General features: G+C 43.0%; 1 protein-coding gene across 6 annotated transcripts in view; it reads right to left on the bottom strand.

Annotated features, from left to right (window-relative positions):
- Csnk1g1 (casein kinase 1 gamma 1) overlaps positions 1-14,999 on the bottom strand; it is a 129,278-nt gene that overhangs the window by 80,420 nt on the left and 33,859 nt on the right. For all 6 annotated transcript variants that reach the window (XM_076925827.1, XM_076925825.1, XM_076925826.1 and 3 more), the window contains exon 4: positions 372-412. In XM_076925827.1, coding sequence (XP_076781942.1) covers positions 372-412 — 41 coding nt within the window. The remainder of the gene's footprint in view (positions 1-371; positions 413-14,999) is intronic.

The following is a 14,999-nucleotide window of genomic DNA, read 5'->3' as shown; positions in this document are numbered from 1 at the left end:
TACACACACACACAGAGTCAAAATACCCATACTCATAAATAAATCTAAAAACAGTAACAAAATTAGGTATGAGTTGGACCCATGAAAGAAAAGTCCAGAGAATTACTTGTTCTTTCAGCTATTTTTTAAATCAATTAACTTTTGATGCCCCTTTGCTAACACTTCATTCAGTTAGTATACATACAACATTACACAGTATCTAATGATCTGTCATTATAACATCCTAACAGAGGGAAAACGGCTGTCTGGCATGGTATGCACAGTAACAATAGCAGCATCATATTGTGAATGCTTACAATGACTTCCTGAAAGAAGACGTTAGCAAAGAAAACACCAAATCACAAAGAGCACAGCACACACGTTGTACTCACCAGTTTAATGGCTACGTATTCATTGGTGTAGAGATTTTTACCTAGGAGAAAGAGAACGCATATATTTAGTGATGTCTGCGTGCAATGTCATGAGAAAGGTGAGCTTTCTAAGTGGGCTCAGTACAGGAAGCCGGAGCTAAGGGAAAAGCCAAACAGAGGTAAAGAGAGCCAGCAGGGCTGGGAGAGAAAACAGGCTGAGAATCTAAAAGAGGAGAAAACCAGCCAAACCCACCCCCCTCTCCTTTATGCCCGCACATAAAGCAACCTTGTTACCTCAGTTATTATGGCACTAAGTTAACTGAGAAGAAACGCCACAATTTTAAAGATAGAAATTTAAACTTATAGTGAAGGTTGGAGGCAGAAAACCAGGAATTCAAGGTGGTCCTTGGTTACATGCTGAGCTCCAGGCCAGCCTGGGCTACATAAGCTCTTTTGTCAAACCTTTTCCCACCTCAGAAAAAGATTTAAACTCAGATCAGGGATGTAGTTAAGAGGGAGGAGGACGCCGGGCGCTGGTGGCGCACCCCTTTAATCCCAGCACTTGGGAGGCAGAGGCAGGCGGATTTCTGAGTTCGAGGCCAGCCTGGTCTACAGAGTGAGTTCCAGGACAGCCAGGACTACACAGAGAAGCCCTGTCTTGAAAAACCAAAAAGAGGGAGGAGGACACAAGAGACGGACATTTAACGTGAACCAAGGCGGTGGTCACATTCAGCAAAGGAACAAACCTGGATACCACTGTGAACAGAGAGAAAATAATTACTGTAGGTGACAGAAGGACAGGGAAAGTCTCGGGAATTCACTCTTCTACCTTTGACCTCCCTTCCCCACAAAAGTCTCTAAGAGCAAGCAGTATTCTAGGAGCCGAAGACTGGGTAAGATCATATCAGGAAGAGGAAACTGCAGCAGAAGAAAAGAAAAATAAAGCCAAAGATGCTACAGACTCGGAGTGGTGCAATCCTCAAGTTTAGTGGACGTCAGGGAAGGATGAAGACTGACAAGGAGAGGTTGAAGCAGAAACAAGGTGACACTGTTTCAGGGACACCTCAATACCATTCTAAGTCTAAAGCAGAAGACCTGGAGGTATAGTGATCACACACTCAGACCTATAACTGAACGATTATGTTTGGGGCAGGAGAGTGCAGGTAAAGAGCGTCTGACGAGCCACAGGCCGTTCTCCAACCTCAGAGGACACGCCCTCGCTTCTCACACAGTCCAGTGCATGTGATTAAAACTCAGCCAGTAAATCATATAATGTGATGCTGCTAAGACAAAAATATGAACAAGTACATAGAAGAATCTGGAAAGTAGAGGAAAGTATGTTTGGGTACAAACATTTCAAGCCAGAAAGTCAAGCAACCTGAAGAATAAAGGTTACTTTTTATATTTTAAAAAAAAAAACCCAGGTAAGGCATGGCAACACGCACCTTTAAGCTCTAAGACTGGAAAGCAGGAGGGGCAGGTGGAGCTCTGTAAGTTTAAGGCCAGTCTGGTCTACTTAAGCAGTTCCAGGCCATGTGGAGCTATGCAGTAGGACCCTGCCCTATCTTAAAAGAAAGAAAGGAAACTTTGATTTCTTTCAACACTTGCATTTTTAAAAACCACGTCTGATTTTTATGATACTATAGACTCATTTTAATATAAATATTTTTCCTTAAATCTACAAGTTAAAAAAAAAAAAAAAGACCCAAGAATACCGTGTCTTATTTGCTCTGCAGCTTAACACACAGAGGCCCTGATCTACCACAACATGCTCTGAGGTACACATGCCTGCAGAGGAAGACTACCAAGGCCATCCACAGGCCGCCTCTGACCTTTTCTGGCTGCTCACTGTTTCTTCTCACATACACATTCACAGAATGTCAGAATCTACGTTTTCTAGCACGTCACATGATCAAATTGTATTTAGGTGTATTTCCGTGTGTGTGTGTGTGTGTGCGAGAGAGAGAGAGAGAGAGAGAGAGAGAGAGAGAGAGAGAGAGACAGAGAGACAGAGAGAGAGAGACAGAGAGAGAGAGACAGAGACAGAGACAGAGACAGAGAGACTAAGAGAGACTCTCCCTGAGGATTAAATCCAGAGCCTTGTGTATTAGGCTTGTCATTAAACTACATCTCTAACCTTCATCAATACAAACAGTGTCTAACATATAGTAACAGATGTTTACTTTAGGACTCACTAAATACACTGGGACTGACCTAGTCCTAGCTGGTGGGTCAAATTACTAGGAGGTGATTAGATCACAAGAGGCTGACTTATCAACTGATTAGTTCAGTGGTGGATTCATAATTTGGTGGCTCTATTGACAAATAGTAAAAACTAGAAAACGGGGCCTAAGAGAGGAAGTTGATCACCAGGACATAGTTTTGAATGGTCTCTCTAGCTCCTGGAATCATCTCCTCCTTCTCATCCTCTTCCTCCTCTTCCTCCTCTTCCTCTTCTTCCTCTTCCTTCTCTTCCTCCTCTTCTCTCTTTTCTTCTCCTCTTCTCTCTTCCCCTCCCCTCCCTCCCTCTCCCTCCCCCTCCCTCCCTCCCCCCCCCCTCTCTCTGGCTTATTTTCTTCCAGACCCAGTAAGGTGCACAGCTCGGCTGCACTATACAATTTAGTTTTATGTCCTGCTTTACATCAGCCAATAGCAACAAACACGGGAGGTTATGGACTGAAGCATTTGGAACCATGAACTAGATAAACCTCTCCTCTTGTATGCTCTTCATGAGAAACTAACATTTGGATAAGTTTTTACTTCATTCTTCAGTTTGCTGAGAATCACCAATAGTCTTATGCTAAGAGAAAATTAAGTAGTATTTTAAAAGTATTATCTTGGCCCTACAGTATAAAATAAAAGAGAATAACTGAAAAAAAAAAAAAAACAAAAACAAACAACCAGAACATTTCATAGCACAACATCCACAGTCCTGGCACAGAATGGTTACAAGGATTGAGATAGAGCATGTGACAGTCCTTTGTAAACTGAAAATTACTAAATAAATCTAATTTTCATTATTAAGTATGAGGTAACAGCCCTCTCTAAAAAGACTGAAACAGATAAAATTTATATCTCAGATATTTTGAAGAGAAAAAATAAGCACATCCAGTTTATATTTAATAGAAGATAAAAAAGTAAGAGCCAAAAGTTGTGTCCTTACAACAGCCGAGTGTGGTAGCCCACCCTCTGATCTAGCGCATGATCTTATGCCGAGTGTGGTAGCCCACCCTCTGATGTAGCACATGATCTTATGCCGAGTGTGGTAGCCCACCCTCTGATGTAGCGCATGATCTTATGCCGAGTGTGGTAGCCCAACCCCCTGATCTAGCGCATGATCTTATGCCGAGTGTGGTAGCCCACCCTCTGATGTAGCACATGATCTTATGCCGAGTGTGGTAGCCCATCCTCTGATCTAGCGCATGATCTTATGCCGAGTGTGGTAGCCCACCCCCTGATCTAGCGCATGACCTTATGCCGAGTGTGGTAGCCCAACCCCCTGATCTAGCGCATGATCTTATGCCGAGTGTGGTAGCCCACCCTCTGATCTAGCACATGACCTTATGCCGAGTGTGGTAGCCCACCCTCTGATCTAGCGCATGATCTTATGCCGAGTGTGGTAGCCCACCCTCTGATGTAGCACATGATCTTATGCCGAGTGTGGTAGCCCAACCCCCTGATCTAGCGCATGATCTTATGCCGAGTGTGGTAGCCCACCCTCTGATCTAGCACATGAAGAGTAAAGACAACAGCACCTTGAGTTTTAAGGCTACATGAGATCCTATCTCGAAGGACAACGAGGGAAAGCAAGGTAGATGGGAGGGAGGGAGGGAGGGAGGGAGGGGTAGGAGAGGGCAAAAGAGGGGGGGGGAGAGAGAGAGAGAGAGAGAGAGAGAGAGAGAGAGAGAGAGAGAGAGAGATGCTCTTAAGGAGTGGAAAACAGAAGATCCAGGAGAGGAGAGGAGTGTGCTGTTCTAAAGTCCTCTCTAAATTAGAATGTGATAGATTAAGAAGTGCTTCTCAGCTTCAATTTTCTTTATAAAAATATATTAAATGTTGAAGTAAAGCTATTTCCTGAAGACATGACAAGACCATCTGCCGTCATGAAGAATGACTCTTATGACCTACAGAATACCTTGACCTCCAATCATCTCAACAAGAAAAGCAAGCAATAAAGTGACAGCTGCACACATGGGAATAACAACAGGGCTGCTAACATTCTCAGGGAGAAGAAAGGTAGAGTGGGTCTTCTCAGGTTCCAGCCACCACCACTCTCCTCACTCCCTTCAGCTCTGTGTGGTCTGAGGGAACAGGGTGAGAAAGTATATAAAAGACAGAAGGCTGACTGGGAGTTAAGACTTCAGTGATGCAGCTCTACGGAATTGGGACCTTCTGGTGGTGTGGCTAATTTCTAGTTATCCACACTGTTCTAAGTAACCCCAATAAAATCATCAGGCCACCCTTAAGAGAGGTTTCTTGAGCCTCTTGATGTCTATCTGGGGAGAAGAGATGGTTCTTTATGGCTTCTGAGAGAGCACAAGCATAAGCTTAACTTTAGGTATGACGGCTGATACACTACAAAATGGTAACTGCTTTGTGCTTGTTGACTTTTCTAAGAACTGAACAAATGTCATTCTTTATCTAACAGCTAAAGAACAGTGGACAGTGGAGGTGATGTGATCACTGTCCTGGGCAAAGGCATCATGAAAACTGAACAGGGGCTGGTGAGATGGTTCATCCAGGAAGGGTATTTGCCACCAAGCCTGATGATTTGAGTTATATACCTAGAGCCCACCTAGTGAGATGAGCCGACAAAAGCCTCTGACTTCCACATGTACACATGGCATGCGCCCCACCCGATAGGCAAAATAAATGAAGTTTGTAATTTAAAAAAAATTGTATAAGTCAACGGGAAACACAGACGTTCAGAAATCCAATCAGTCAGCCAATATGCTCTGGGAATATACTGGATTCAGAAATTCTTCACCGGAAGAATTTAATGACAAAGATTGTGGGTCAAAATTCTATCCCTTTAAAATTAGTAACTACTTCAACTAAACACATGCATAAAATGTATCAATAACTGTGAGAAAAGCATAAAATGTATCAATAACTGTGAGAAAAGAAAACACCACAATGGACTGGAAACCTAGCCATGAGCTGGCGTGATAGCAAACACTGCATAAAAGCCGCAGGCTTAGCTCGAGGTCTCGGGTCTGTCGTCAATGACAGGAGCTGCATTACTTACAAGCTCTGGACCACTTTTATCTAAACTCAGCCTCTCAAAGAAGCAGAAGCAGCCCACACACGACACTGACACGAAAACGTCTGAAGGAAGACTCCCTGTCTCAGTAAATTACCTACAGACTACATTTACTCAAAGTTTCAGTAAGACAGCTTTTCCAAAGAACCAATAGCTCTCAGTAAAGAGTCACACAGTTAAGGAGACATAAAGGCGCAATCATCTTTCTAGCTGTCAGCTTTCTTGCCCTAAAGTGAAAGCAGTGCACATATAAATTACTACCTAAACTTTATTTCTTAAAATTCAGTAAGAAGAAATTGAGGCAGACGCTGGAGAGCTCAGCAAGTAAGAGCAAAGCAGGAAGGACCAAAGTTCAGTTCTGAGCATCCATGTTGAATGGCTAACAATTGCCTCTAACTCCATTTAGGGGGATCCATTGGTCTCTTCTAGTCTTTTCTGTTGAGGGCCGACTTTTAGCAGAAAGCGGCTATCAGCTTTGCAGCCATCTTGAGCCATATACCCTGACATGAGACTTGGATTACAATAGCCTACAACAGCTGAGCACACTCTGATAATCTTGGTTTAGATACCTTGAGATTAAAGGTGTGTGAGATTAAAGGTGTGTGAGATTAAAGGTGTGTGACTTAAGAGTGTGACTTAGAAGTGTAGAGATCAGATTTAGAGACAAGACCTAAGGGCATGATTAAAGGTGTGACCAAATGGCATGGCTTAGAAGTGAGACATATAAAAGGCAGAGGCAGACGGTAGAGAAAGAGACACTTCAGAGAGTACAACTTGGAGTAGGAATTAGACATTAGGTAGCAGGCACTTGGAAGAGAACTTGGAAGAAGTAACTTGGAATTTGGAGGCACTAGGGACTAGGAACTTAGAACTTGGGACTTGGAGAGAAGAAGAGAGACTGAAGAATAAACGGGATTGAATCACACTCTGTCTGGTCTCCATTCTTCGAGTCCGTCCTCACTCTCTCTCTTGCTGAACCCCGACACTCGGACTGGAGCGGCAGCTTGGACCAGGATACAGTGGCCACCAAACGCGGGGCAGCCCAGGCCTCTAAGTTTTGCTCGGGCTGTGACATTTTTTGGCCACCCGAATGTGGGGCTAGTGCGGCTCTCGACATTTTTTCAACAGGGGGCATGCGTGAGTCCATGTACACACACACATGCACACACACACACACACACACACACACACACACACGCAAATTAAAATCTTTAAGGACATGGAAAGGAAGGAGGGCGGGCAAATACTTCTGCATTCCTATGAGCAGCTGCCATTCTACTTCGAGAAAAGAGGGCAGTTAGCCCACCGCTCCCTCCAGTCCCACCCAGAGAACATCTCTTTATGTGTACAGGATGATTAACGGAAAGACTGGTACTACAATGTTAAACATTTCTCAAATAATGATCAATTAATTGTCAGGATAATTTATATGCCATTTCTTTCAATTTCAAATTTCCAAAAGCTTGCTTTTCTGGGCTGGAGAGATGGCTCAGAGGTTAAGAGCCATCTTAAGCACTGACTGCTCTCCCAGAGGCCCTGAGTCCATCCCCAGGAACCACATGGTGGCTCACAACCATCTGTAATGGGATCCGATGCCCTCTTCTGGCACAAAAGTATACATAGAGATAGAGCACTCTAAATAAATCTTTAAAAAAGATTAGTTATCAACAGTAGCACTGGGCTGGAGAGATGCCCAGCAGTTAAGAGCACTTGTTCCTCTTGCAAAGGATCTAGGCTTAGTTTCCAAGAAACATGGCAGCTTACAGTCATCCATAATGCCAGTTCCAGGGGAATTCAATGCCTTCTGCAGACATCAGACACACTCAGGCAAAAGAGTCATATACATAAAACCAAACCAAAACAACAACAAAGAACAACATAAAAAACCAAATATTACATATATATTTTTTGGCAGTACTGGGGATCGAACCCAGAGCCTCACTGATGCTAGGCAAGTACTCTGTCACTGAGCTACAGTTAGTCTTGTCTTTGTGGTTAGGGTAGGTTTTGAGATACTGTCTCATATATCCTGGACTGGCTTTGAATTCATTATGTTGTCAAAGACGGATGACCTGGTCTTCTGTCTCTACCTCCTCAGTACTGAGATTATAGGCTGTGCTCAGCACATCTAGCTTATAGGTACAGTCTGCCAACTGAGACATATCTTCACTTTAAAATATAATATATCATAAAGCTATACTGTAGCTTTAGTGCTACCTACCTTGGGTGGTGCTGTTACACATCATGTTTATTATCAACACAAAAGAAAATGCTATTTTCCCCACATTTTTATGTTTCACTAGTAGGGCATAAAGTGAATACACTAAAATATTTGTCAATACTTTACCTACTACTTTAGAAACATATTCTCAAGCAGCTAAGGGTCCTCTCGGACTTGCTATGCATCCCGGACTGGCATGGAACTGTGCGTCCTCATGCCTCAGCTCCCCAAGTGGTATGATGACAGGTGTATGTCACTATACTTGGTTTTTACCTTTACTTTTAAAGATCTTAGAACATTCATTTTACTGTCAGTGACAAACGCAGGGGTTCACATAGGACAGGCAATGAAAATTCTATAACTCAGCAACATATCTAAGCCCCAATGCATTCTCTGGAAAAAAATAATTTTTAAGAAAGGCAGTTTACAACACTTAATAAGAATAGTCATTATTTTGAGAAATTTTTATTTCAGACATATATATTTTATGTGTATAGGATTATATTACTTATATCCTTTTGTGTAACTAATGGTCAGAAAAGTTATCTATAAAAACTTAATGAAAATCAGTTTCAATTACTTCATTTTGAGATAAAAAGCTTAGAATAGGAATTAGTCTAGTTTCTAAGACTTTCCTAAAGAATCAAACACCTCCCCCCCAAGCCCCCTAAAAACCTGGAGGCAGAGGCAAGTGAATCTCTGTTAGATAGAGGCCAGCCTGGTCTACAGAGTGAATTCCAGGACAGCCAGGGCTACACAGAGAAACCCTGTCTCGAAACAACAACAAACAAAAACGATTAAAAACCTGGGAGGGGGACTCGACGGGTGTGCAATCACGGCCACGCTGGGACGTCATAACTTGGGCCCTAAGCATGCAAGGCAAGCACTCTGCAAACTAAGTTACAACCCCAGCTCCCGTTCATTCTTTTAATTACATAAATAATACAAAAAGTTGTTTACGCCAGTGCTTCTCAACCTCCTCAGTGCTGCGACTCGTTAGTTCTCATGTTGTGGTGATCCCCCCCCCATCATAAAATTATTTTTGTTGCTACTTTATAAATTTGCTAATTATGAATCATTGAGTCATAATGTAAATATTTTTTGGAGACAGATTTGCCACAGGGGTTGTGATCCACAGATCTCTGCTATAATTAACTCTGTCCCTGCAAAGTCTATGTACTGGAAGTCTGGTTACTTGGGGGGCCGTAGACGCTTTGAGGTGGGGCTTATTGATATCTTCAGAGTATTGAGGGCATAGTCTTAGAAAGCAGTTTACTTGAGACCCTTGACATTCTCATACAAGGATGGTTATATGTAATTCCAGGCTCCTGTAACTCTAGCAAATGCCACACACGAGGCAACCAGGGGTTGAGGCATCAAGGCTATACTATGCTACTTGGCCTCTGAAACTGTGAGCTAAAGGAAAGGTTTTCCTTTTTCCTTCCTCTTTCCCTCCATAAATGTCTTATGTCAGATATTTTGTCATATCTTCTCAGGTGAAAGATATCTGAATTGTTATAACATCTTAAGGAACTACCAGACTATCTTCAAAAGTGGCTCCGCCATTTTACTTTCCCAATATCATTGTATAAGCAGTCCAATCTCTAGCTAGTCTTCCCAGAGTTGGAAAGTTTGAAGAAGTAGTTTTCATTTGTATTTCCTCAACGACTAAAAAAGTTAAACACTTCTCATATGCTTATCTTCTGATTTCTCTGAATTAAAGCATATTCAAATCATTTGTTCATCTTTCAAAAGATTTATTTTTAATTATGTGTGTGTGTGTGTGTTCACACATGCTTGCACTAGAGGCATTGGAGCCCTTGGATCTGGAGTTACAGGAGGCTGTGAGGAAACCAAAGTAAATACAGGCAACTAACCCTGGGTCCACAGAGAAGCGTGTGCTCGTCAGGGCTGCACAGTCTCTCCACTAACCCTGGGTCCACAGAGAAGTGAGTGCTCTTAAGACTAACCCTGGGTCCACAGAGAAGCGTGTGCGCATAAGACTAACCCTGGGTCCACAGAGAAGCGTGTGCTCTTAAGACTAACCCTGGGTCCACAGAGAAGCGTGTGCGCATAAGACTAACCCTGGGTCCACAGAGAAGCGTGTGCTCTTAAGACTAACCCTGGGTCCACAGAGAAGCGTGTGCGCATAAGACTAACCCTGGGTCCACAGAGAAGCGTGTGCTCGTCAGGGCTGCACAGTCTCACCACTAACCCTGGGTCCACAGAGAAGTGAGTGCTCTTAAGACTAACCCTGGGTCCACAGAGAAGCATGTGCGCATCAGGGCTGCACAGTCTCTCCACTAACCCTGGGTCCACAGAGAAGCGTGTGCGCGTTAGGGCTGCACAGTCTCTCCAGCCACACTTAGCTTTTTCTGTTGTCTTTTGATTTATTGTTGTGTTTAAGAAGAGTTCTTTATGTTTTTTTAAAAAATACTCTTACAGGGTAGTATCATTTAATACTGTGTGTGTGTGTGTGTGTGTGTGTGTGTGTGTGTGTGTGTGTGTTTCCACATGGCCTTATCAACTGTCTTTAGCATTTGCTAGCTATTCCTTCCCCATTCCTTTGTCCTGCCCTCCCATCTATACGTACTGCTGGGGAAGAATAGTAACAACCAGCTTAGCCAGCTATGAGCTACAACAATGACTGTGCTGGATGGAAAGATGTGTCCACTAGTGTGCAACAGTGGCTTAGACATTATGGGAGTAACCAGTACCTCTCTAATGGATGTAGAGCCTGCTCCACAAGATAGGACTCAGAGCTGCCTGATACTGCTAACTACAGGCCAGCCAGAGAGCTGACCAGGTCACAGGCTGCAGGAGAGAGCCTAATACAGAGAGCTAACCAGGTCACAGGCTCTGGAGAGAGCCTAATACGGAAAGCTAACCAGGTCACAGGCTGCAGGAGAGAGCCTAATACAGAGAGCTGACCAGGTCACAGGCTGCAGGAGAGCCTAATACAGAGAGCTAACCAGGTCACAGGCTCTGGAGAGAGCCTAATACAGAGAGCTGACCAGATCACAGGCTCTGGAGAGAGCCTAATACAGAGAGCTGACCAGATCACAGGCTCTGGAGAGAGCCTAATACAGAGAGCTGACCAGGTCACAGGCTCTGGAGAGAGCCTAATACAGAGAGCTGACCAGGTCACAGGCTCTGGAGAGAGCCTAATACTGTTCTAATGGACTGCTTTCTAAGTTCTTATCTACAGATCTGAGCATTTCTCAAACATCAGCAGTGAAGCTTCTATTTAATAGATGCAATGATACAGACACCACAACTGGTCCGACTGCAGAGAATTAGACAGTTATACAATGCCTCCCCCTCAAGGTTAAGACATCATCACACAAGAGGGGAAAGAAAAATCCTAGGAGCCAGAAGTAAATGTCTGTAGTATTTGCTCAATATGACAAGGTAGCTGTAAATACAAATTGTAAATATAAAATTCTAGCAACTCTGACTGCATGCACAAGATAGGGCCAAAACAAAATACCAGCACGAAGGGGAGAAGTTCAGGACTCCTACCTAGCTGAGCCAGTCCCACAGATTAATTTAGATTGTGTATAAGTATGTGTGTGTGCACATGTGTGAGATTATGTATACCACAGACATGCATATACCTGAGGAAACCAAAGGGCATTGACTTCCCTGGAACTGGAGTTACAGGAAGTTAGGAACCAAACGTGGGCCCTCTGCAAGAGCAGTCAACACTCCTAACCTCAGCTATCTCACCAGCCACCATGGTGACTTCTCTTTTCTTTTTTTGTTATTGTTTTGCTTTTTAGACAGGGTTTCTCTATGTAGCCCTGGCTGTCCTGGAACCAGCTCTGTAGAGTGGGCTTATTTCAAACTCACAGAGATCTATCTGCCTGCCTCTCAGAGAGCTGTGATTAAAGGCCTGTCCCACTACTGCCAGAGAAGCCATAGCAATTTCTCAATTCCTGTACCAAGCCAGATCTTTTTAAATAATTGAAACACATGTACATGGGAATTTAGGGACTGTGCTTGTGCCACACACTTGTCAAAGTTAATATAGTAACAAACTATTTTACACATTTATCCCATCACCCACCCTAGTCTTTTACTGCTCACTTCATTAAAGCCTTCTTTATTCATACGGTCTCCTTAAGCTAGTAAGTAAATACTGACCCTTTCCTCTCAAAGAACTCGTGACCTAGTTCCTGCTAGTCCATAAGTTTTGAATTAATCTCTTTTGCTACTGCCAAAAGTTAGGTGATAACTTGGCTTATTCATTTAGCCTTTTCTAATAAATAAATAAATAAATAAATAAATAAATAAATAAACAAACAAATAAATGGCTAGGGGCCTGGAGAAGTAGCTTAGATATATTTATCTACTTATCTAGAGCGCTCTCTCTCCCTCTCTCCCTCTCTCTCTCTCTCTCTCTCTCTCTCTCATCTACCTACCCACCCACACACCCATCCATTCATCCACCCATCTATCTATTCAATGTTTACGGGTGTTTTACCTGCAGAAACCAGAAGAAGGTTCAGTCACCCCGGAACTGGAGTTACAGGTAGTTGTAAGCTGCCATTGGAATGAAATCAAACCTGGTACCTCTTGAAAGGCAACCATTGTTCTAAGCCATCTCTCCAGGCCTCCAGCCAACCATTTTTTTGAGTATACATTATGTATCATACATAATGAAAAGTTACAGATATGAAGACAGTGCTGAGACACAAACACACCCTGGAACAGAACAAAGTACAGCGCAGTACGGAGCACACTTAGAGCAAGGACCGGGCGGGCACTGTCGCCTCTTTCCTACGTGAATGGACCTGCGTCCTCTCTAAGACCCTTCGAGACTCTGGTCCCCCGAGTCACAGAGACCCTCCACAGTTGGTCCTGCCTAACGGTACGTTTGTTGCTTTGCTCTGTCTGACTTCACATCTTTTGCCCCAGGTATTTATAATCATCCGCTGCACTGATGATGTGCTGGGTGCTCTCACCTAGCAATTCTGTATCCTGGAACTGAAGAATCCCTCCTTAATGTCTAGCAACAAAACTAGTATTGCAAATACCGCCTTTCCGAAACCTTCCTTTATGTCTGCTGATGGAGTTTCTATACAACTTGTTATCATATTTATTGTTCTGCATTATAATTTGGTTTTCTCTTTGTACCAGGAGACAGCAGTATCTTTAGAAACAGAAACCACATTCTACCCTATGTAATCTTCCCTAAACTTGACATTAGGAAATATTCAACCAATAGTTGAGAATCAAAATGTACTGATAAGGCAAGGAGGAGCAGGACACACAAAATTCTAGCACTTGGAAGACTGAGGTAAGAGACTACATAGTTAAACAATGTTTCAAAAATGGTGAAGGAGAAAACAAGAACCGGGCTGGGGGATGGGCCAACACTGTAATATTTTTTGTTTGTTTGTGTTCTGTATGTATACTCAAACAATAAGACCTCGGCTTACTACTACTGCCACATAGGGAAAGAACAAAGAATGCAAACTTTGTCCCTTCTGTCTACCTATATGACAACCTACTTAATAAGTAACTAAAAATACTCAGAAAAATCCCTGCACTTGAAAGGAGAGGCGCCATGACACCCACTTGCATCTGGGAGGTAAAGACAAGAATCAAAGGTCCAAGGTCAGCATAGGCCGCAGAGCAACTGGAGCAGCCTAAGCAAATAGACACCACATGAAAGAAAGAAAGGAAGAAGGAAGGAAGGAGGGAGGGAGGGAGGGAGGAAGGAGGGAAAGAAGAGAAAAAAGAAAAAGACCAAGTAAGAAGGAGTCACTCCAGGAAACAAACAAACACTTTTACTTTAGATAACGATCAATGTAGCAGGTAAAGTTCTCGCCGTGCAAGCTTAACAGCATAAGTTTGCTCGCTGGAATCCACATAAAAGTGGAGAGGAAAACTGATTTAACAAAGTTTTGTCCTCTCAAAACCCAAAAGCTTCATGTGTACACAGTGAAAGACGTGTGTGTGTGTGTGTGTGTGTGTGTGTGTGAAGTCATGCAGTATGAAGTTACACACCTTCTATTCGCAGTGGCCTCTAGCTTAGCTAACTGAAGCATGAGCACATCTCCAGATATGAAGGCCTTTTTATTATCCTCGTCAGGTTCAATTCCAGGTGGCTAGTGTTCTATAATTAAAAATGAATTCATTCTTAGCTTCTTCCAATTCAATTCTGTACCTGGAGATGTGTAGCTAACACAGTGATGTTCCACAAAGGACTAAAACAGGTAATCACAGGTATATAATTTTTCTCCATTCTTTTACATACTTATCAAAACCAGAGGTTAAAAAACAAAAACACTGCAATCAATCACCTCATGTCTCTACCCTCACGATGGTCCAAATTATGAATAATTTTCACGATAACCCACAGCTTCAACAACCGTTTAGAGGCTGGAGAAACGGCTCACTGATCCAGAGTGCTGGCTGCTCCGCCAGAGGACCCTAGCTTAGTTGCCAGCATCTACATATAAGATGGCTCACAACTGCCCGTACCTCTAGCTCCACAGGATCTAAGGCTCTCTTTTTTTAATCTCCTTTGAATACCTGCACATACACAGAATATACTCACACAGACAAATGTACGTAAAGATTTAAAAAAAAAAAAAGATTCAGTTTTCCACATTCTTCATATAAGGTCTTTCTTCAGCGTATAAGGTCTACTTTCTGTTTAGGGTGGTGGTAACATGCCTGTATTCCTAGCACTGATGAGGGGCTGGAGGAAGAAGGAAGAGTGTAGCGGCAGAAGGATGATATCTAGAAGGCTGAGGTTAACATGGCCCACATAGTAAGTTCTAGGCCAACCAGGGCTGAATGCTGAGGTCCTGTCTCAAACACAAGTCAACAAATTTCATTTGTGCATCAATACAGCACAGCATATTGAAGAGCATATACATTCCCAGTGTACCTTCTCACTCTCACGGCTCCCAGCTGGTTAACTGTCATTATTTATCACCTACTCACAAATTCATATTTGAGCTGGATATGATGTTCACGTATGAGCGTAGCACACAGGAGGCTGGGTTAAAGAGTTACAAGTTTGACGCCTGTATGGGCTATATAATGAGTTCAAGGTCAGCCTGGGCTACAGAACAAAATGTATCTCAAAATTAACTATAAAAAAGTTTGGGCTGGAGAGGTGGCTCAGCAGTTAAGAGCACTGACTGCT

Source organism: Arvicanthis niloticus, chromosome 26 (assembly GCF_011762505.2).
Source record: "Arvicanthis niloticus isolate mArvNil1 chromosome 26, mArvNil1.pat.X, whole genome shotgun sequence".
NCBI classification, from domain to species: domain Eukaryota; kingdom Metazoa; phylum Chordata; class Mammalia; order Rodentia; family Muridae; genus Arvicanthis; species Arvicanthis niloticus.
The sequence above is the reverse complement of the archived record's forward strand: the minus strand, read 5'-3'. Positions and strand labels throughout refer to the sequence as shown.